General features: G+C 47.8%; 1 protein-coding gene across 1 annotated transcript in view; it reads left to right on the forward strand.

The window, feature by feature from the left end:
* Positions 1–1,717: 1,717 nt before the first annotated feature.
* LOC311141128 (semaphorin-4C-like) overlaps positions 1,718–21,877 on the forward strand; it is a gene marked incomplete at its 5' end in the record, with an annotated part of 122,667 nt that continues 102,507 nt past the window's right edge. The window contains 5 exon segments of the mRNA XM_084176384.1: positions 1,718–1,900; positions 2,138–2,260; positions 2,810–2,952; positions 3,122–3,331; positions 6,433–6,551. Of these exon segments, the coding sequence (XP_084032510.1) occupies positions 1,718–1,900; positions 2,138–2,260; positions 2,810–2,952; positions 3,122–3,331; positions 6,433–6,551 (778 nt within the window).

Consider the following 21,877-nt stretch of genomic DNA (forward strand, 5'->3'; position numbering starts at 1 on the left):
GCAATGATAGATTCCGGATCAGCGGGGAACCTTAAAGATAGGGAGCTGGTCTCTGAATGGGGGTTGCCCAATGTGCCACTGCCTTCTCCGCTACACGTCACCTCGCTGGACAATAAACCACTTGGATCAGGCACCATTACGCACGTCACTCTCCCAATCACCATCACCATCACCATTCCCACACTACCAGAGCACCACGAGGAGCTGTCATTCCACATCGTTACATCACCCCTTCCCTGGATCGTCTTGGGATTGCCCTGGCTCAGACTACACAACCCCACCATCAATTGGATCACCAAGAGGATCACAGCCTTGTCCCCCTCACACCAGAGGACCTTCGCCATTGACCTGCTGCAGGGACAACACCCCCCGACGAGTCGCATTTACTCCCTCTCCATAGCGGAGACTGAGGCCATGGAGAAGTATGTGGCGGACACCCTAAAACAAAGGTTCATCAGACGCTCTACCTCTCCTGCCTCCGCCAGCTTCTTCTTCATGGCCAAAAAAGATGGGGGACTGAGGCTGTGCATTGACTACCGGGGGCTGAACGCAGTCACCACCAAGTACCGGTACCCCCTCCCTCTGGTTCCGTCGGCCATCGAGCAGCTGCGAGGGGCCCGGTACTTTACCAAAATGGACCTGAGGAGTGCCTACAACCTGATCCGAATCCGGGAAGGAGACGAGTGGAAGACGGCATTCAGCACTACCTCAGGCCACTATAAATACTGCGTCATGCCCTACGGCCTCGCCAATGCACCTTCCGTGTTCCAGTCCTTCGCCAATGACGTGTTCCGAGACATGCTAAATACACTGGTGGTGTACATCAACGATATCCTGATCTACTCGGCTACGTTTGAGGAGCAAGTCAGTAACGTCCAAGTGGTCCTACTCCGCCTCCGGGAACACAACCTGTTGGTGAAGGGGGAGAAATGGGAATTCCACCAACAGCCCATCTCCTTCCTGGGATACAGGATCAGTCCTCAGGGGGTGTTCATGGAAAGAGCTAAGACGGACGCCGTCAGGTCATGGCCAGTCCCCACCACCATCAAGGGCCTACAGAGCTTCCTGGGCTTCGCACATTTCTACCGGCGTTTCATCAGGTCCTTCAGCTCCATAGCCACCCCGCTCACCTCTTTCCTTAAGGGTGGGCCTCAGAAGCTGGCCTGGAACCCTGAGGCTGATGCTGCCTTCAAGAGGCTGAAGGAGAGGTTCACCACAGCGCTCCTCCTAAAACACCCAGATCCAGCTCGTCCTTTCATCCTGGAGGTGGACGCATCTGAGGAGGGTGTGGGTGGGGTGTCTCTCTGTGTCAATCTGTGCCACCTCTGTGGAAAGTCCGGACCAGGCCTCCCACGTCCCTATCCCGGAGGAATACCGGGTCCTACAGGTGGCCTTTTCGAAGACTTGTTCCACGTGCCTTTCCCCTCATCGCCCATGGCACTGCACTATCGACCTACTGGACACTGAATAAGGCTACTGTTAAATTCAGTTATCCCCTGCCTCTCATACCACTGTGATCGAACAGATGCACGGTGCTAAGTACCTTACTAAATTGGATTTACGCAGTGCCTACAACCTGGTGCACATCAGAGAGGGGGATGAATGAAAGACCGCCTTCAGCACCATCACCGGGCGCTATGAATACAGGGTAATGCCCTATGGCCTGACAAATGCACTCTCAGTGTTTCAATCATTCATTAACGAGGTGTTTAGAGACATGTTGGGTCGCTGTGTAGTGGTGTACATAGACGACATCTTGGTGTACTCCATTACACGCGAGCAACATGTCTCATGTCAGGTCCATTTTGGAGAGGCTGATAGGGCATCACCTGTTCAGCAGGCGGTCTCCTTCCTGGGCTATCGGATATCCACCACGGGAGTGGAGATGGAAGAGCAGAGGGTCAGTGCAGTACGGTCATGGCCTGTTCCATCCAACATCAACACGGTGCAGTGCTTCCAAGGTTTTGCCAACTATTTCAGGTGCTTCATTAGGGTAAACCTGCAACGATGAAGGGCAGAGACGGGTCAGGGTGAGCCAGAACAGGTGCGTTAGTAAAACATTCCTTGAGTGCACGGAAGGCTTCGTTGGCCTCCCCAGTCCAGCACAGTGGTGGCCCCTCTCACCTCCCTCCTGAAGGGAGGTCCTCGACAGCTGCGCTGGACTGGTGAGGCCAACGAAGCCTTCCGTGCACTCAAGGAACGTTTTACTAACGCACCTGTTCTGGCTCACCCTGACCCGTTTCTGCCCTTCATCGTGCAGGTTTGACTTTACCCTCTCCTTCCGGCCGGGATCAAAGAATGTTAAGGCCGATGCGTTGTCCCGGGTGCAAGACACAGAGGATTGGAGGGACAAAGTGACACCCATTATTCCCCTGTCCCGCATTGTGGCTCTTGTCATTTGGAATGTGGACGCGGACATCCGTCGAGCCCTGCGAAAGGAGCCCTCACCTGCCCACTGTCCTGAGGGACGAATCTGATGCGCGGGACAGTCTCCTCGCCTGGCCACACACAGCACCTGTGTCGGGGCACCCGGGTATAGCCCGTACTATCGACTGTCTCTCCGCCAAGTACTGGTGGCCCACCTTGGCCTGGGACGTCCGGGTTTACGTCTCTTCCTGCTACACCTGCGCACAGCGCAAGACAACTAGACACCTCCCCCATGGCGAACTCCACCCGCTGCCGGTTTCACAATGACCCTGGTCCAATCTCTCTGTGGACTTTGTCACAGACCTTCCCCCCTCTGAGGGGCACACCATCATCCTGGTCGTTGTGGACCGGGTTTCCAAAACCTGTCGTTTGATTCCTGCAGACCGCAGAGTCCCTCTTCTCTCATGTCTTCCGGCACTACGGGATCCCGGAGGACATCGTGTCTGACCATGGTCCTCAGTTCACCTCCTGTGTCTGGAAGGCCTTCATGGAACGACTGGGGGTCACTGTCAGCCTCACCTCCGGGTACCATCCCCAATCTAATGGGCAGGTGGAAAGGGTAAATCAGGAACTGGGTAGGTACCTTTGTAGTTACTGTCAGGACCGGCCGGGGGAGTGGGCTGCGTTTCTGCCTTGGGCAGAATACGCACAAAACTCCCTCCGTCACTTCTCCACTACCCTCACACCCTTTCAGTCTGGCACCCTGGCACCGGAGTCAGATCGTGGCTCCTGCAGGGGACAATTGGTTCCGGCACGCCGAGGAGGTATGGAACACAGCGCACACCTGTCTCCAGCACGTCATCCCCCGGCAGAAGGCACAGGCCGATCGTTACCGCAGTGTGGCCCCGGTCTTTCACCCCGGTGACAGGGTCAGGCTTTCTACGAAGGACCTGCCCCTCCGCCTGCACTGCCAGAAGCTGAGCCCGCCGTTCAAAGTCCTGAGGAGAGTCAATGAGGTGATGTACAGTGAGGGAAAAAAGTATTTGATCCCCTGCTGATTTTGTACGTTTGCCCACTGACAAAGACATGATCAGTCTATAATTTTAATGGTAGGTTTATTTGAACAGTGAGAGACAGAATAACAACAAAAAAATCCAGAAAAATGCATGTCAAAAATGTTATAAATTGATTTGCATTTTAATGAGGGAAATAAGTATTTGACCCCTCTGCAAAACATGACTTAGTACTTGGTGGCAAAACCCTTGTTGGCAATCACAGAGGTCAGACGTTTCTTGTAGTTGGCCACCAGGTTTGCACACATCTCAGGAGGGCTTTTGTCCCACTCCTCTTTGCAGATCTTCTCCAAGTCAGGTTTTGAGGCTGACGTTTGGCAACTCGAACCTTCAGCTCCCTCCACAGATTTTCTATGGGATTAAGGTCTGGAGACTGGCTAGGCCACTCCAGGACCTTAATGTGCTTCTTCTTGAGCCACTCCTTTGTTGCCTTGGCCATGTGTTTTGGGTCATTGTCATGCTGGAATACCCATCCACGACCCATTTTCAATGCCCTGGCTGAGGGAAGGAGGTTCTCACCCAATATTTGACGGTACATGGCGCCGTCCATCGTCCCATTGATGCAGTGAAGTTGTCCTGTCCCCTTAGCAGACGGGCCTGTACAGTGGGGGAAAAAAGTATTTAATCAGCCTCCAATTGTGCAAGTTCTCCCACTTAAAAAGATGAGAGAGGCCTGTAATTTTCATCATAGGTACACGTCAACTATGACAGACAAATTGAGAAAAAAAATCCAGAAAATCACATTGTAGGATTTTTAATGAATTTATTTGCAAATTATGGTGGAAAATAAGTATTTGGTCACCTACAAACAAGCAAGATTTCTGGCTCTCACAGACCTGTAACTTCTTCTTTAAGAGGCTCCTCTGTCCTCCACTCATTACCTGTATTAATGGCACCTGTTTGAACTTGTTATCAGTATAAAAGACACCTATCCACAACCTCAAACAGTCACACTCCAAACTCCACTATGGCCAAGACCAAAGAGCTGTCAAAGGACACCAGAAACAAAATTGTAGACCTGCACCAGGCTGGGAAGACTGAATCTGCAATAGGTAAGCAGCTTGGTTTGAAGAAATCAACTGTGGGAGCAATTATTAGGAAATGGAAGACATACAAGACCACTGATAATCTCCCTCGATCTGGGGCTCCACGCAAGATCTCACCCCGTGGGGTCAAAATGATCACAAGAACGGTGATCAAAAATCCCAGAACCACACGGGGGGACCTAGTGAATGACCTGCAGAGAGCTGGGACCAAAGTAACAAAGCCTACCATCAGTAACACACTACGCCGCCAGGGACTCAAATCCTGCAGTGCCAGACGTGTCCAGGCCCATCTGAAGTTTGCTAGAGTGCATTTGGATGATCCAGAAGAGGATTGGGAGAATGTCATATGGTCAGATGAAAACAAAATATAACTTTTTGGTAAAAACTCAACTCGTCGTATTTGGAGGACAAAGAATGCTGAGTTGCATCCAAAGAACACCATACCTACTGTGAAGCATGGGGGTGGAAACATCATGCTTTGGGGCTGTTTTTCTGCAAAGGGACCAGGATGACTGATCCGTGTAAAGGAAAGAATGAATGGGGCCATGTATCGTGAGATTTTGAGTGAAAACCTCCTTCCATCAGCAAGGGCATTGAAGATGAAACGTGGCTGGGTCTTTCAGCATGACAATGATCCCAAACACACCGCCCGGGCAACGAAGGAGTGGCTTCGTAAGAAGCATTTCAAGGTCCTGGAGTGGCCTAGCCAGTCTCCAGATCTCAACCCCATAGAAAATCTTTGGAGGGAGTTGAAAGTCTGTGTTGCCCAGCGACAGCCCCAAAACATCACTGCTCTAGAGGAGATCTGCATGGAGGAATGGGCCAAAATACCAGCAACAGTGTGTGAAAACCTTGTGAAGACTTACAGAAAATGTTTGACCTGTGTCATTGCCAACAAAGGGTATATAACAAAGTATTGAGAAACTTTTGTTATTGACCAAATACTTATTTTCCACCATAATTTGCAAATAAATTAATAAAAAATCCTACAATGTGATTTTCTGGAAAAAAAAGTCTCATTTTGTCCGTCATAGTTGACGTGTACCTATGATGAAAATTACAGGCCTCTCTAATCTTTTTAAGTGTGAGAACTTGCACAATTGGTGGCTGACTAAATACTTTTTTCCCCCACTGTATATGTGCCTTCTTGAGCAGGGGGACCTTGCGAGCGCTGCAGGATTTCAGTCCTTCACGGCATAGTGTGTTACCAACTGTTTTCTTGGTGACTATGGTCCCAGCTGCCTTGAGATCATTGACAAGATCCTCCCTTGTAGTTCTGGGCTGATTCCTCACCGTTCTCATGATCATTGCAACTCCACGAGGTGAGATCTTGCATGGAGCCCCAGTCCGAGGGAGATTGACAGTTCTTTTGTGTTTCTTCCATTTGCAAATAATTGCACCAACTGTTGTCACCTTCTCACCAAGCTGCTTGGCGATGATCTTGTAACCCATTCCAGCCTTGTGTAGGTCTACAATCTTGTCCCTGACATCCTTGGAGAGCTCTTTGGTCTTGGCCATGGTGAAGAGTTTGGAATCTGATTGATTGATTGCTTCTGTGTCAGGTGTCTTTTATACAGGTAACAAGCTGAGATTAGGAGCACTCCCTTTAAGAGTGTGCTCCTAATCTCAGCTCGTTACCTGTATAAAAGACACCTGGGAGCCAGAAATCTTTCTGATTGAGAGGGGGTCAAATACTTATTTCCCTCATTAAAATGCAAATCAATTTATAACATTTTTGACATGCGTTTTTCTGGATTTTTTTGTTGTTATTCTGTCTCTCACTGTTCAAATAAACCTAGCATTAAAATTATAGACTGATAATTTCTTTGTCAGTGGGCAAACGTACAAAATCAGCAGGGGATCAAACACTTTTTTCCCTCACTGTACAGATTACAGCTCCCCCTCAATTACTGTATCTCACCCTCATTTCATGTATCTCTCCTCAGGCCGGTGGCAGCTGGTCCCTTGGCTAGTGCTGGACCCCACAATGCACCTCCCTCTCCCTTGGATGTCGAGGGGGCCCCGGCGTACTCCTTCTGCAGCCTGTTGGACTCACGTCCCCAAGGTCAGCGGCGCCCTGCTGCTGGAGCAGCGCCTGTAGGGGGGGGGGGGGGGGGGTACTGTCACACCAGCCTTCGCTTTCGGCGTCGCCGGCCTTCTAGCTGCTGCCGAACCTACTGCTGGCAAACGCCCTTCACTCCTCAACCCCGGACTTGTCTCGTCATCATTACACACACCTGGTTCCAATCCCCACTCTATCACTGTATATATACTCCCTCTGTCATCTGTCTTTGTCGGTCATTGTAAATGTTACTTGTTTTCCTGAGAGAACTCTCTCCTACTATTTCCTGAGTACTTTATACACTTTGGGTTCGCCCTGTGCCTTTTTGTTTATGAAGATATATTTTGAGCACAACAGCGTTTGGGTTTCGTCCCACTTTGATCTATGGTGCTTAAATACATTCTGTAGTTCTAAACCTGCGACTGCCTCCTGCCTACTCCTCTCTACACCAGTGACACTTTGGCTTTGATGCCTCATGATTGTGTATTGCTCTGTTCAAGTAAACTGTGATTTTGCTGTGATCTGAAAGTGGTGTCAGTGGGCTGACTGTGAACGCTCTGAGAGACTCTGGGTTGAGGTCAGTGATACAATACTACTGCCAAGAGATGAGCTATAGGTGTATCTACCATAGGGGTCTCCTCGAAGCCTACCATTGACTATGTAGATACCCAGCATGCAACAGAGCTGCAGGAGTTGTGATCTATTTTTGTTGGTTATGTTGTCGTAGTTGTGCCTAGGGGGGCATATGGGGGAGGGAATGCTGTCACCTCCAGGTAGGTGTTTGTCTCTCTCTCTCCCCCTCTCTCTCTCCCCCTCTTTCTCCCTTTCTCCTCCTCTCTCTCTCTCTATCTCTCTCTCTCTCTCTCTCTCTCTCTCTCTCTCTCTCTCTCTCTCTCTCTCTCTCTCTCTCTTTCTGACACACTCTTCCCCCTCTCACAGACAGGCATAGATGTTGTCCCTGTCCACACTCGGGCACTCCTTGGTCTTTTTGAAAGACTCCTCACACTTTTCCTCAGCTCTGAAATCCCAGCACACATGAAACAGAAAAGGGCAGGGGTGTCCTAACTGGAGAGAATGAGCAAGGAGATACAATCTGACTCAGAGAAGAATGAGCTCTTAATGAGACACTCTTCCTCTATCTATATATAGGAGGTTCTTTAAAGCTTCCTTGGTTGGAAGATATCTCTGAATTCTCATTACTCAGGGCTGATGAGACTGTACTATTGCATAGATAAGCTTCATCTGTATGAGCCCAGGCACCAGACAACTAGGCAGGCAGGCACACTGCTGTTGCACTGTTGCAGTCAGTCCCTGCACCATCAAATAGTCAGAGCACAGAGCCGGCCTGCCTGAGAGGAAGTGTACACAGAGGAAACCTAAGCAGAACCAGGACAAAAAGGAAGGCCAGTGCCTGAGGTGCTGAGAGAGACAGGAGAGGCTGGATCTGAGAGGGAGCGAGAGAAGGTACAAGGGAGGAAGGGAGGGAGGTTGGGTGGTGTGTGTAGAGTACGGAAGTGGTGCGTGTGTGCGTGGGGGGGTGGGGTGAGGTGAAGGTGAGTGTGAGTGTGTGTGTTTGTGTGTTTATGCCCCCTGTGTCACTAGTCTTGTCAGAATTAAACCCTCTGATCCTGAGGGCTATCTGTTCAGGTTTGGGCTAATCAGCCCTGCTGTTCTCATCTGGTGTGTGTGTGCGTGCGTAAGTGTGTGTGTGTGTGAGTCATAGGGCATTTGGAGGAGGGAGAGTAGTAAGTCACTCCCGGAAATTGTCCTCACCTGTTATTTAGTCATTTACCAGCAGGGGCTACAAGCAATTACATTGCACAACGTAGCAGTGACAATAATATTCATGATGATATTCTGGGTAATAATCTAAGCGCCCATTTAGCAGATGAACATAACGACCTCCAAAAAGTGATGGCACCATGCCAAGTTGCTCTCTCTCTCTCTCTCTCTCTCTCTCTCTCTCTCTCTCTCTCATACTCTCACTCTCACTCTCACTCTCACTCTCACTCTCACTCTCACTCTCACTCTCTCTCTCTCATTCTTTCTCTCTCTCTCTCTCGCTCTCATTTTCACTCTCTCTCTCTCTCTCTCATTTTCACTCTCTCCATCTGTTCCACACAAATGACGTGTACGTATTGTGCGCTTCAGGGCACACACACACACACACACACACATTTACTTTCTTCCTCTCTTACCCTCCCACACCCTCCCCCACACACCGCCCTACACATGGCCTCCTTCTCCCCTACACCCATGAAAGTGTCCTGCTGTTGGCATGGGTCTGTGGATAGCCCTGTGGCATGGTGTGTTCAGGGTGAGCCAGCCCCAGGCATCCCCATCCCCTGTGTGGCTGTGCTGCCTGCATCCCCCAGTGGAAGAAAGAGTGTAGCGGGGGAATGAGAGTGATAAATTAGGCCTGTGCTGAATGGAAGGCACAGGGTACTTCATCTTCCTCAGCTGACCTTGGGCTTATGAGATGTAATAAAACCTCAGCCAAGCACTCCTGAAATTGATCCACTTTGGGTAATGCACAGCCTCTCTGTTGAATTAGCTGCTCACTGGCCCAACCCACTCTATTGATTTTATACAGAACCATGATGATGATGATGATGATGAACATTTAGATTATGTTGCTACTGCTTTTTTGTTGCTGCTGATAATGACGAGGATGATGATGAAGATTTAAATGATGATGATTATGATCTTGGTATTTTTTGTTGTTGCGGCTGATGACAATGCTGCAGTGCTCAAAATGTTTTGGGGATTATTAATGTCCATATTGTGTGGTCGATAACGTTTTATTTTCTATGATGTTATATTCCATGAAGATAATAGAACTGAAGATGAAGATGATGATGAGGAGGAGGATGATTTTGATGATGGTGATTATGATGATTATGATGATGATGAGGAGGAGGAGGAGGAGGAGGAGGAGGAGGAGGAGGAGGAGGAGAATGATGATGAAGATGAAGACGAAAATGACAGTAGCGATGACGACAATAACTATAATGTTGTAACTATTATTTACAGCTTCCTGTTCCCAATGTAATAATTATCCCGACCCTGGACCCCATCAGCATCACAGCTGAATATATCAACCAGGCAGGTGTTCTCTCCAGTGGAGAATGTTCATTTTATATTTGGGGTAATAACTCTGGAACAAACAGTAGCAGTGCTCTCAGAGCGCCTCGGTAGTACCATATTATTGTAAGGCATTATTTTATAGCTTCCAGTTCCAGGCCTGATGACTTGGAGTGTTCTCCCTCTAGAGATGCTAGGCTGTAATGGAGACGTGTAGAACGGAATAGTTCTTCTAGCAGTTCTAGCCTGCCTACCTTAGATTAATTGGTCCATTTGTTGTTTTTTGGGTCAAATAATCAATGAATTTCTGTTGTAAGAATTCTTCCTGATTAAGTATTGAGGGAATTGGAGGAGGGAGGTGAGGGAGAGGAGTTTGTGCAGAAAACAAAGGAGAGGAGGCAAGAAAGGAAATACCTGGGGCACAGAGAGAGACACTGTATTAGTTGTAAGACATAATGGAGGCTATAACAGTAAATTGGGCTTGGAGTTACAGTATAGACCTTGACTAATTCAATAACGAACAGCATGGATGTTAGGGACACAACAACAGATTTAAGCCTTGATACTGTTGGTAAATCTAACTGGTGAAAATGAAACAGTCTGGGACTGTAATAAAGGCTGCCTCTGTGTCTCTAATATCTGGTGTATAATGTACATTATCAGGTTTACCATCTAGCAGGGGTATTAAACCTGCCTGGAGCACTGGTGCCACCAGTGTGTGTGTGTGTGTGTGTGTGTGTGTGTGTGTGTGTGTGTGTGTGTGTGTGTGTGTGTGTGTGTGTGTGTGTGTGTGTGTGTGTGTGTGTGTGTGTGTGTGTGTGTGTGTGTGTGTGTGGACAGTGCCGGAGGGGGGAAGTGGGTGCTTGGTGAGGCAGTATAGCCTAAATGGACAGGAGGCAGACAGTCATACATGTAAGAGTCTTCCAGAGAATGTGTGACCGTCACACTCTCTGTGCTGTTGTCCCTGGGTGTCCCAGATATAGGATCTTAATTTGATCACACTGCTGTTGCAGGAAATGCCCTGCACAGCAGGAAATGCTAACTTGTTGTCACACCCTGGCTCTGGGACTCTATTTGTTGAGCCAGGGTGTGTTCATTCTATGTGTTATTTCTATGTTGGGGGTTCTAGTTTGTTGTTTTCTATGTTTGCCTGAGTGACTCCCAATCAGAGGCAACGAGTGTCAGCTGTTGGCTGGTTGTCTCTGATTGGGAGCCATATTTAAACTGTCTGTTTTTCACTTTGTGTTTGTGGGTTTTTGTTCCGTGTTGGTCATTGTTACCAAGGACGTTACGAGTCGTTTATTGTTTTGTTTCGTGCTTTATTAAATAAAGTAACATGTTCGTTCATCACGCTGCGCATTGGTCTACTTCTCTCCCTGACGATCGTGACAGAAAAACCCACCAAGATTTGACCAAGCAGCGTGTCCAGGAGCCATCGCCAGGGAGATCTCTAGCAGATCTCCTTCGCCTCCTCGACTGGGTCAAGCCGAGTGAGGAAGAGAAGGGCTTGACATTAAGGCAGAAGGGCGAAAGGCTGGCGAGGGACATGGAGACCTGGTCCACGGGTAGGAGAGACGGCCAGAAAATTTTTAGGGGGGGGCTAACGCCGTGGACGACTGGCCAGCAGGAGACCGCGGCAGAGCGGCCCAGCGGATTGGCAGAGGAGGCCGCCAGGTTACGGGGGCCACTGGTCGAAGAGGGGGTGGAAGGTGTAGAGGCACGGCGAGAGGTACTGGGGTGTGTTACCAGTCCGGTCCGGCCCATTCCAGATCCCTGCGTAGGACCAGTGGTGTGTGTCCCCAGTACGGTCCGGCCTGTTCCTGCTCCCCGCACCAAGTCAGTGGTGCGCTTCGACAGCCCGGCTCGGCCCGTTCCGGCTCCACGCACCAAGCCAGGGGTGTGCATCGTCAGCCCGGTCCGGCCCGTTGCTGCTCCACGCGCCAAGCCAGGGGTGCGAGTCGTCAGTCCGGTGAGGCCCGTTCCGGCTCCACGCACCAAGCCAGGGGTGCGTATCGTCTGCCCGGTCCGGCCCGTCGCTGCTCCACGCACCAAGCCAGGGGTGCGCATCGTCAGCCCGGTCAGGCCCGTTGCTGCTCCACGCACCAAGCCAGGGGTGCGAGTCATCAGTCCGGTGAGGCCCGTTCCGGCTCCACGCACCAAGCCAGGGGTGCGTATCGTCAGCCCGGTCCGGCCCGTTGCTGCTCCACGCACCAAGCCAGGGGTGCGCATCGACAGCCAGGTCCGGTCCTTTCCTGCCTCACGCACCAAGCCTGGGGTGCGCGTCGTCAGTCCGGCACAACCCGTGCCTTGGTCATCGGTGCCAAATCAGGTACCGCTTTATTGCTCCCCAACGGAGCTGAAGCTAGCCGCTCCTGCTACGTCCAGGTCAGCTCCAGCCAGCGGGGCCAGACCGGACCAGGGGCGCTATGGGGGGTTTATTGGAGGGTGGTGGGCAAGCCCGGAGCCAGAACCGCCGCCGAGGAGGAATGCCCACCCAGCCCTCCCCTGTTTTGCTCGTATTGAGGCGCGGTCGCAGTCCGCGCCTTTAGGGGGGGGTACTGTCACACCCTGGCTCTGGGACTCTATTTGTTGAGCCAGGGTGTGTTCATTCTATGTGTTATTTCTATGTTGGGGGTTCTAGTTTGTTGTTTTCTATGTTTGCCTGAGTGACTCCCAATCAGAGGCAACGAGTGTCAGCTGTTGGCTGGTTGTCTCTGATTGGGAGCCATATTTAAACTGTCTGTTTTTCACTTTGTGTTTGTGGGTTTTTGTTCCGTGTTGGTCATTGTTACCAAGGACGTTACGAGTCGTTTATTGTTTTGTTTCGTGCTTTATTAAATAAAGTAACATGTTCGTTCATCACGCTGCGCATTGGTCTACTTCTCTCCCTGACGATCGTGACACTTGTAGTGTATTCGAGGTTTAAAAAGGCTTCTAAAGCTAGTAATCCACTTTAAAATGTCAGACTTGATTTGCCCTAACAAAAAATGTGTCAACCCCTACAAACATGTCCATTAATTGTAATCCACATAACAATTCACATTTCCTGTTGCTGCAGGATTATTCTCCTGTACACACATACACACACACACACACACACACACACACACACATACACACATTAATTCATACACACATGTCAGCTCATCTTTGTGGAGTGTGTCACAGAATGTCAGGAGTGACTGTCACACCCAGTGGAGCAGCGAGAGAGAGAAATGGAAAGAAATAAAAGGGATAGAAAGAAAGTGGTGGGCTGACTTAATCAGTCCTCTATCATGTCTAAATGTGCACTTGATGATGCATACCTAAGCAGGCCTGATAGTTAATACTTTCAGAAGAAAGGAGAAAGGAAGACAACAAGAGAAATTGAGAAAATAATATATATATATATATATAGAGAGAGAGAGAGCAAGAGAAAGAAAGAAAGCAAAGACAGAGAATGGCAGAGAAGAAAGAGAGAGAGACAAGAGAGGAGGGAGAGCGAAAGGAAAAAAAGATAGGAAAAAGAGAGTGTCCAGACAGAGAGGACTAGTCCAGGTTCTGGGCAGGGCTCCAGGGAGGCTGAGTGTGCTGAAGCGGTCAGGAGTTGAGGTCAGAGTCAGGGCCAGGGGAGGGAGGGGGGATCCAACAGCCAAGGTGGAGGACTGGCATGGTAAGAGTGGCCATGGACCCACCATTGTCCCTGACCACACCTGATTTGACTTTATTATGAATTCACCCATAGAGATCCTGCCCTGAGTCTTATACTATACCAATAGATACAGTAGGCAGATAGAGATAAGAAGCTTTGGATCCAGCTGGGTCTTTTCGACATCTCTATACCACGGGATGGATGCTATATTCGTCGAGTGTAGCAAGGGAGGTTATTAATCCTAAAGCGCCAAATTGTTAATGATTGCAAAGAGGTGCTGTCTGTCAAGCAGTAACACTTTTGACTTTATTAACTTTTTGTAACATAAGTAAATGGTTTAAATTATCCAAAATAAGCATATAATTTGGAAAATGTTCTGTAATTTTATTTTACTTTGAAAATGTGGAGTTGGCTATGTAGCCGGCCGCGACCGGGAGACCCAATTGGCCCAGCGTCGTCCAGGGTAGGGGAGGGAATGGCCGGCAGGGATGTAGCTCAGTTGGTAGAGCATGGCGTTTGCAACACCAGGGTTGTGGGTTCGTTTCCCACGGGGGGCCAGTGTGAACATAAAAAATAAAAAAAATGGGTATGCACTAACTGTATGCAATAACTGTAAGTCGCTCTGGATAAGAGCGTCTGCTAAATGACTAAAATGTAATGTAAATGTAATCCCTTTTTTTAGATAACATTTTAAGGCAGCAAAATGTGAAGACCGTGCAAGGGATGTGTAGACTTTTACTAGGCACTGTATGTACCCTGGAAATATATACAGTTGAAGTCGGAAGTTTACATACACCTTAGCCAAATACATTTAAACTCAGTTTTTCACAATTCCTGACATTTAATCCTAGTAAAATTCCCTGTCTTAGGTCAGTTAGGATCACCACTTTATTTTAAGAATGTGAAATGTCAGAATAATAGTAGAGAGAATTATTTATTTCAGCTTTTATTTATTTCATCACATTCCCAGTGGGTCAGAAGTTTACATACACTCAATTAGTATTTGGTAGCATTGCTTTTAAATTGTTTAACTTGGGTCAAACATTTCAGGTAGCCTTCCACAAGCTTCCCACAATACATTTGGTGAATTTTGGCCCATTCCTCCTGACAGAGATGGTGTAACTGAATCAGGTTTGTAGGCCTCCTTGCTCGCACACACTTTTTCAGTTCTGCCCACAAATGTTCTATAGGATTGAGGTCAGGGCTTTGTGATGGCCACTCCAATACCATGACTTTGTTGTCCTTCAGCCATTTTCCCACAACTTTGGATGTATGCTTGGGGTCATTGTCCATTTGGAAGACCCGTTTGCGACCAAGCTTTAACTTCCTGACTGATGTCTTGAGATGTTGCTTCAATATATCCACATAATTTTCCTTCCTCATGATGCCATCTATTTTGTTAAGTGCACCAGTCCCTCCTGCAGCAAAGCACCCCCACAGCATGATGCTGCCACCCCCGTGCTTCACGGTTGGGATGGTGTTCTTCGGCTTGCAAGCACCCCCTTTTTCCTCCAAACATAACAATGGTCATTATGGCCAAACAGTTCTATTTTTGTTTTATCAGACCAGAGGACATTTCTCCAAAATGTACGATCTTTGTCCCCATGTGCAGTTGCAAACCGTAGTCTGGCTTTCTTATGGCGGTTTTGGAGCGGTGGCTTCTTCCTTGCTGAGCGGCCTTTCAGGTTATATCGATATAGGATTCGTTTTACTGTGGATATAGATACTTTTGTACCTGTTTCCTCCAGCATCTTCACAAGGTCCTTTGCTGTTGTTCTGGGATTGATTTGCACTTTTCGCACCAAAGTATGTTCATCTCTAGGAGACAGAACGCGTCTCCTTCCTGAGCGGTATGACGGCTGTGTGGTCCCATGGTGTTTATACTTGCGTACTATTGTTTGTACAGATGAACGTGATACCTTCAGGCGTTTGGAAATTGCTCCCAAGGATGAACCAAACTTGTGGCGGTCTACCATTTTTTTCTGAGGTCTTGGCTGATTTCTTTTGATTTTCCCATGATGTCAAGCAAAGAGGCACTGAGTTTGAAGGTAGGCCTTGAAATACATCCACAGGTACACCTCCAATTGACTCAAATGATGTCAATTAGCCTATCAGAAGCTTCTAAAGCCATGACATCATTTTCTGGAATTTTCCAAGCTGTTTAAAGGTAAACTTCTGACCCACTCAAATTGTGATACAGTGAATTATAAGTGAAATAATCTGTCTGTAAACAATTGTTGGAAAAATTACTTGTGTCATGCACAAAGTAGATGTCCTAACCGACTTGCCAAAACTATAGTTTGTTAACAAGAAATTTGTGGAGTGGTTGAAAAACGAGTTTTAATGACTCCAACCTAAGTGTATGTAAACTTCAGACTTCAACTGTAGATATGGAGCCACCCCAGATTTGCCCCCTATAACAAAATAAACAAAAAAAATACATTCATATTTAGCTTCCAGTCAATGTATCTGTACCAAGTCGAGAGTCTCATCTTTCAGATGCAATTGGAACTGAGTTGAAAGCCCATAGCATTCCAAAGTTAGAGTAGAAGGTCTGATGGCACCGGTGTACATATTGCCTATATTACCCATATCAGTGGCCATCTGAGGTCGCACCGGTATATCAGATTAGTTCAATCGGCAATTTCTCAGCCTCTGAGTATCACAGAAACACAACACTTTTTTACTGCTTTAATACACATATAAGTGAATTTGTCCCAATACTTTTTGGTCCCCTAAAATGGGGGAATGATGTACAAAAAGTGCTGTAATTTCTAAATGGTTCACCCGATATGGATAAAAATACCCTCAAATTAAAGCTATTAGCCTGCACTTTAACCTCATAGTCATTGTATCATTTCAAATCCAAAGTGCTGGAGTACAGAGCCAAAACAACAACAAAACTGTCACAATACATTGTTTCTGTCAACATTTATAATTTACATTATAGTCATTTAGCAGACTCTCTTATCCAGAGTGACTTACAGTAGTGAGTGCATACATTTTCATACTTTTTTTGTACTGGTCATTCATGGGAATTGAACCCACAATGCTGGCATTGCATGCACCATGCTCTACCAACTGAGCCACAAGCACCATACATTTGGTTGGAAATCATTGATGGACAGCAATATTCAATCAGATTTTCAAGCAAATTTAAGTCAGGACTGAGACTGGACCACTCAGGCACATTCAACGCCTCTCGGAAATCCATTCTGGTGTGTCTTTGGCATTAAAATGTGTGTAATTGTCCGGCTCAAAAACGAAACTATCCCAGGGTTAGGTTTTCAGAAAACTGAGGCAGGTTATTCTCTAACTTTTTTACCTAGGCTTTGCTCCTTTCATATTTATTTTGATCCTGACAAACTCCCCAGTCGCTACCGGTGACAAGCATACCCATAACATGATGCTACCACGACAATACTTGAAGGTATAGAGGGTTTCACTCTGTGTTGTGTTGTAATGGATTTGACACAAACCTGTAGATTTTAATTTAGGCCAAATAGCTAATTTCTTAACGGCCATGTTGCAAACAGAAGGATGATTTGGAGTGGATTCTTTTAAACACAGGCTTCCTTCTTTTCACTTTGTCATACAGACCAGTCATTTGGAGTGAATGCAATGTTGTTGATCCTCAGTATTTTCAAGTATTGTGGTCGCAGTATCATGTTATGACAAAAATGTCAGAAGGATCCAAAAAAGGTTTTAGAAATTGACATTTTTGAACCCTTGGGGTCAGAATTGAACCCTGTTGGCACCTTTAGGGTTAAGAGAACTGTGCTAAGCTAGCTAGCTAGCTAGCTCCCCATCTACCTATCTGGAGACTACTGCCTCTCCTCTGCCTTCCTCTCCGTCTCATTCCTCTACTGGGGCTCTGAAATATTAATGGTATAAATATTTCACCCACATCTAATAAAAGCGGCGGTTGTTATTAACGAGGTGACTGAGGGATCCATTGATCAAGCTTTCTGTTTTATGTCATGCAGATTTCCCGCTGCCCTGTTTCTCCAGACACTCTTCACTGGCTGCTTTACTGTAGCGTTTCTCTCTTTCGTTCCTCATCTTCTTCTCATCATCTCGTTCTGCGGTAGAAGTGGCAGTGAAGGCGATGGGTAGCGGCAGCCTCATTTAACCGCCTGCCCAATTAGCTGCTGTGAGCTTGTCTAAGAGATTGCTGGAATTTTTGATTCCCTTAAATGGATGATGTTTAAATCTAAATGAGGGCCTAGCTACATTGCAGTGCTCATTTGGAGAGAAAGATCTACTTGGAAGAAATTAGACCTGTCCTCTTTCCTTCCTTCCTTCCATCTTTCTGACATGAAGTTCTTAGGCGACATACAGTCTCCCTCTCTTCCTCTCTCGTTCCTTCCCTCCATCTCCCTCCTCCATCCCTCCATTCCTCTCCCTCCCGTCAGTGTCCGGCTGCCAGATTGACTTGGGGGTCAGGAAATCTGTCACCATGTGGTCTCCTGGGTGGGGTCTCTTTGCAACGGCAAAACAATGTCTTCGCACACCACTAATACACCACTAATACCATCAGACCTGAAATCAATAAGGGCAACAACAGAGAGAACTGAGGTATCATATTTGTTGCAATAAGGGATAGAAGGAACAGAGGGAGAGTGTCATATTAGTTGTGTTGACGTGTGTTTCCTGAAACCCAACCATTATCCTAAAGTGCAAGGCTAGGCGTTTTGATAAGGCTTTAATTAGCCCACTTCCTCCCTGGTGGTGCTGCGTGATTAAGCAGGTAATGGTTCACTTTAGTGTGTGTGTGTGTTTGTGCATGAGTTTAGTCCTGTGTGTGAGTATGTTCGACATTGTATGCAAGTGTGTGTGTGTGTTTGTCTGTGTTTGTGTACAAGTTTGTGGCTGCATTCGTCTGCAATATGCAAGTGTGTGGCTTGGTCAGCTCTTCAGCCTTGTTATGTAAGCTACAGCTGATCTCAGGTCTATAGGGGTCCTGATGTACATTACACCTTGAGTGGAATAATCCCTCAGTATCAACTTTAATTGGCTGGAATTGGATTAGAGGAGCCTGTGCTGGTCCTGTACTGGAGGCCAGAGCCCAGTTAATGGTGTTGGCTTGATCAGATTTGGAGGTTAATAACATTAGATCTTGTGACACAGCATTCCTCTCTGGAGCGGTCGGCCACAAAAGGCCTCTTGTAATGGAAGGGAGCAGCTCCTCACACCTCTCGCTCCTCCTCTCCCTCCTCCTCTCATCTTTTTCTTTCCTTCTCTGCTGCCTTCCTCTCTTCCGCCCCATCAGATAATCAATGGAACAGAGAGGCTTTGCTAAAGCCACCAGCACATCCCCCCCCCCCCCCCCCCCTCTCTCTCTCTCTCTCTCTCTCTCTCTCTCTCTCTCTCTCTCTCTCTCTCTCTCTCTCTCTCTCTCTCTCTCTCTCTCTCTCTCTCTCTCTCTCTCTCTCTCTTCTCTCACTCTCTCTTCTCTTCCTCTCTTCCTCTCTTTCTCTCTCTCTCTCTCTCTCTCTCTCCCTCTCTCTCTCTCACACACTCTATTTCTCTTCCTCTGTTTCTCTCTCTCACACACTCTCTCTTTCTTTTCCTCTGTTTCTCTCTCTCTCACTCTCTTTCTCTTCCTCTGTTTCACTCTCTCACTCTCTCACTCCCTCTCTCCCTCTCTCCCTCTCCCTCCTCCGTCCGTCCACTTCCTCCTCCACTCCGGCTTCTCTCGACCCTGTCGAGAGTGTCAGTCAAAGAGCTGGCGTATCAGTCAGCTGTCCTTGATTCAACTGCCAGTCAGTCTCAAGTCAACGGGACTAAATTGTGTAGGGGAGCGGTGCTCAGTGAAGAAAAACATTTATTTTTATCCAGATCTAAATTAGCATATTAGTATTCTGCACAGTAAAGCACTTTCCATGGCTCCTAATAGCCCCGGCAACACACAGCTCAACCAATGCAGAAAATCAATGACATCATAGCCACATAATTGCAGGTTACTTGCTGAGGCACGAGACTCTTTTCCCCTTTGTGTGTGTGTGTGTGTATGTGTGTGTGTGTACTCTCTTGTGTGTGTGTACTATCTTGTGTGTGTATACATGTGAATATAAATGTCAGATGTGTACTGTAGGTAATAGAGAGGGTTTGAATAGAGCTTTCTTCTTTGTATTTATGTGTGTGAATGTAGCAACCAGAGAGTACATTCTCACATGCTCAATCTCTTGGGTTTCTTAATTATCTGCAGGCTAATACTGCACCATCTGCACTGCTCAGACTGAGAGGAGAGGGGGAAGGGAGGAAAAGAGGAGAGAACGTTCACTCCGAGGCGAGCTGAGATAGCAGTATTAGCCGCAGTGCTGTGGAGTGACCTGCCGCTCCATCTCCAATTTCAAATTCAAATGTAAAACTCATCCACGGGGAACCTCACCTCTTTCCCTCCATGGCCTCTCCCTCCCTCTCGCTTTTGCTTTCACTCTCCCTCTAACCCTCAATTTCTCCCTCGCTCCCCCTCTCGCTCTCAATTCACTTTTTCAATTTGGAAACGCTTTGATGGCACGCCAACGGAGGGATCCCCTGAGATTGATCTGGGGGCTGCTTACCTTTCTCTTTCTATGTTTCTCTCCTTTACTGTGCTATCAATCCTTTTTTTCTACTCTCCATTGTTCGGTTTTCTTGAAAAACTAGTTTCTGGACAAGGGTGAAGTAAATCTTTTGTGACCTCGTATTCCCTCCCTCGGCCCCTCTCCCGCCTCCCGCCCCTCTCTTTCTCTCTATTGGCTAAGCCCCCCTGGAGCAGAGTAGCACTGAAACGTAACATGATACACATAGAACATAGTATAAACAACACTTCCCTGAAAGAAAACTCCAGTCCTCTGAATCACTCCTCTTCTTACTCTCTTTCTTTCTTTCTTATTCCTCTGCTTTTTTTACCCAGGCTGTATTAGTGCCCCTTTTGCCTTTCATGATACATACAAAGTGTGTGTGTTTTTGTGTGTGTGTGTGCGTGCGTCTGAGTGTGTGCGTGCCTGCATGCCTGCGTGCACGCCCTTGTAGGTACTGTGCGTGCTGATGCGTATGTGTTTTATGTCAACGTCAGCACCAGCCATTCTCTCCCATACAGCTGGTCAGTTTATTTGGGGCAGTAGGGAGTACCTTTCCTCTCTGCTTTGGTAATTGTGTTTTCGTATGAGCTGTCCAACCAGATTAGAGTCCCCAGGACCCTGTGTCCACCTCTCTCTCAGCACTATGACTACTATGGCTCAGTGGTGCTGGTGGTTAACAGCTCTCTCTGATCCTCCCATTGTTACTGGCCCTGACAAATTGCATCTGGTATGAGATCAGATTCAGAAGCAACCTGTAGCCTGGGTTTTTATTTTTTTGATGCATTTGTTATTCAGACTTTATCCCGGTTTCCAGGCCTGTGGAATAGAACATGGCTGAGTGGAGCATGCTTACTGATTAGATGACTGATTAGATTGTGTTAGGGTGGTGTAATGCCTGGTGTGTGTGTGTGTGTGTGTGTGTGTGTGTGCGCGCGTGCGTGCGCCCTGTGCTACAGCAGCAGCTCCAGTGTAATCAGATGAATCTGTGTTAGAAGGCCTCATCGGAGAGAGAGCTGTTGCTGCAATTTGGAGCATACTCAAATCATCACCCCAAGCTCATTTGTTCGAGTCTTACCTAAGCTATCCTACCCTAAGATATCTTGAGAGACACATTAGTAATATGTGCACTAACCACCAGCTGATAAACAAGACAGTTGTAACAAGACAGTGGCTCTGCAGGTCATTGGATCGATGTGAAGAGATTATTCTGGGTTGGATGGAGATGTCGATAGGTCAGGGTACAAACTCACTAATGATGAAGCTGAACTATTTCTCCCCCCTCATTCCATCTCTCTATACTTATTTTCCTTCCCTTCTCGCTCTCTTTCACTCCTCTCTCTCGTTCTCTAGTTCTCTCTCTACCTGCTCTCCTCTCTCTGTCTGCTCTCCTCTCTCTGTCTGCTCTCTCTCTCTGTCTGCTCTCTCTCTCTGTCTGCTCTCTCTCTCTGTCTGCTCTCTCTCTCGTCTGCTCTCGCTCTCTGTCTGCTCTCCTCTCTCTGTCTGCTCTCCTCTCTCTGTCTGCTCTCCTCTCTCTGTCTGCTCACCTCTCTCTGTCTGCTCTCACTCTCTGTCTGCTCTCCTCTCTCTGTCTGCTCACCTCTCTCTGTCTGCTCTCCTCTCTCTGTCTGCTCTCCTCTCTCTGTCTGCTCACCTCTCTCTGTCTGCTCACCTCTCTCTGTCTGCTCTCTCTCTGTCTGCTCTCTCTCTCTGTCTGCTCTCCTCTCTCTGTCTGCTCTCCTCTCTCTGTCTGCTCACCTCTCTCTGTCTGCTCTCCTCTCTCTGTCTGCTCTCCTCTCTCTGTCTGCTCTGCTCTCTCTGTCTGCTCTCCTCTCTCTGTCTGCTCTGCTCTCTCTGTCTGCTCTCCTCTCTCTGTCTGCTCTGCTCTCTCTGTCTGCTCTCCTCTCTCTGTCTGCTCTGCTCTCTCTGTCTGCTCTCCTCTCTCTGTCTGCTCTGCTCTCTCTGTCTGCTCTCCTCTCTCTGTCTGCTCTGCTCTCTCGTCTGCTCTCCTCTCTCTGTCTGCTCTCCTCTCTCTGCTCTCTCTCTCT

Source organism: Coregonus lavaretus (assembly GCF_964263955.1).
Source record: "Coregonus lavaretus genome assembly, chromosome: 14".
Lineage (NCBI taxonomy): Eukaryota > Metazoa > Chordata > Actinopteri > Salmoniformes > Salmonidae > Coregonus > Coregonus lavaretus.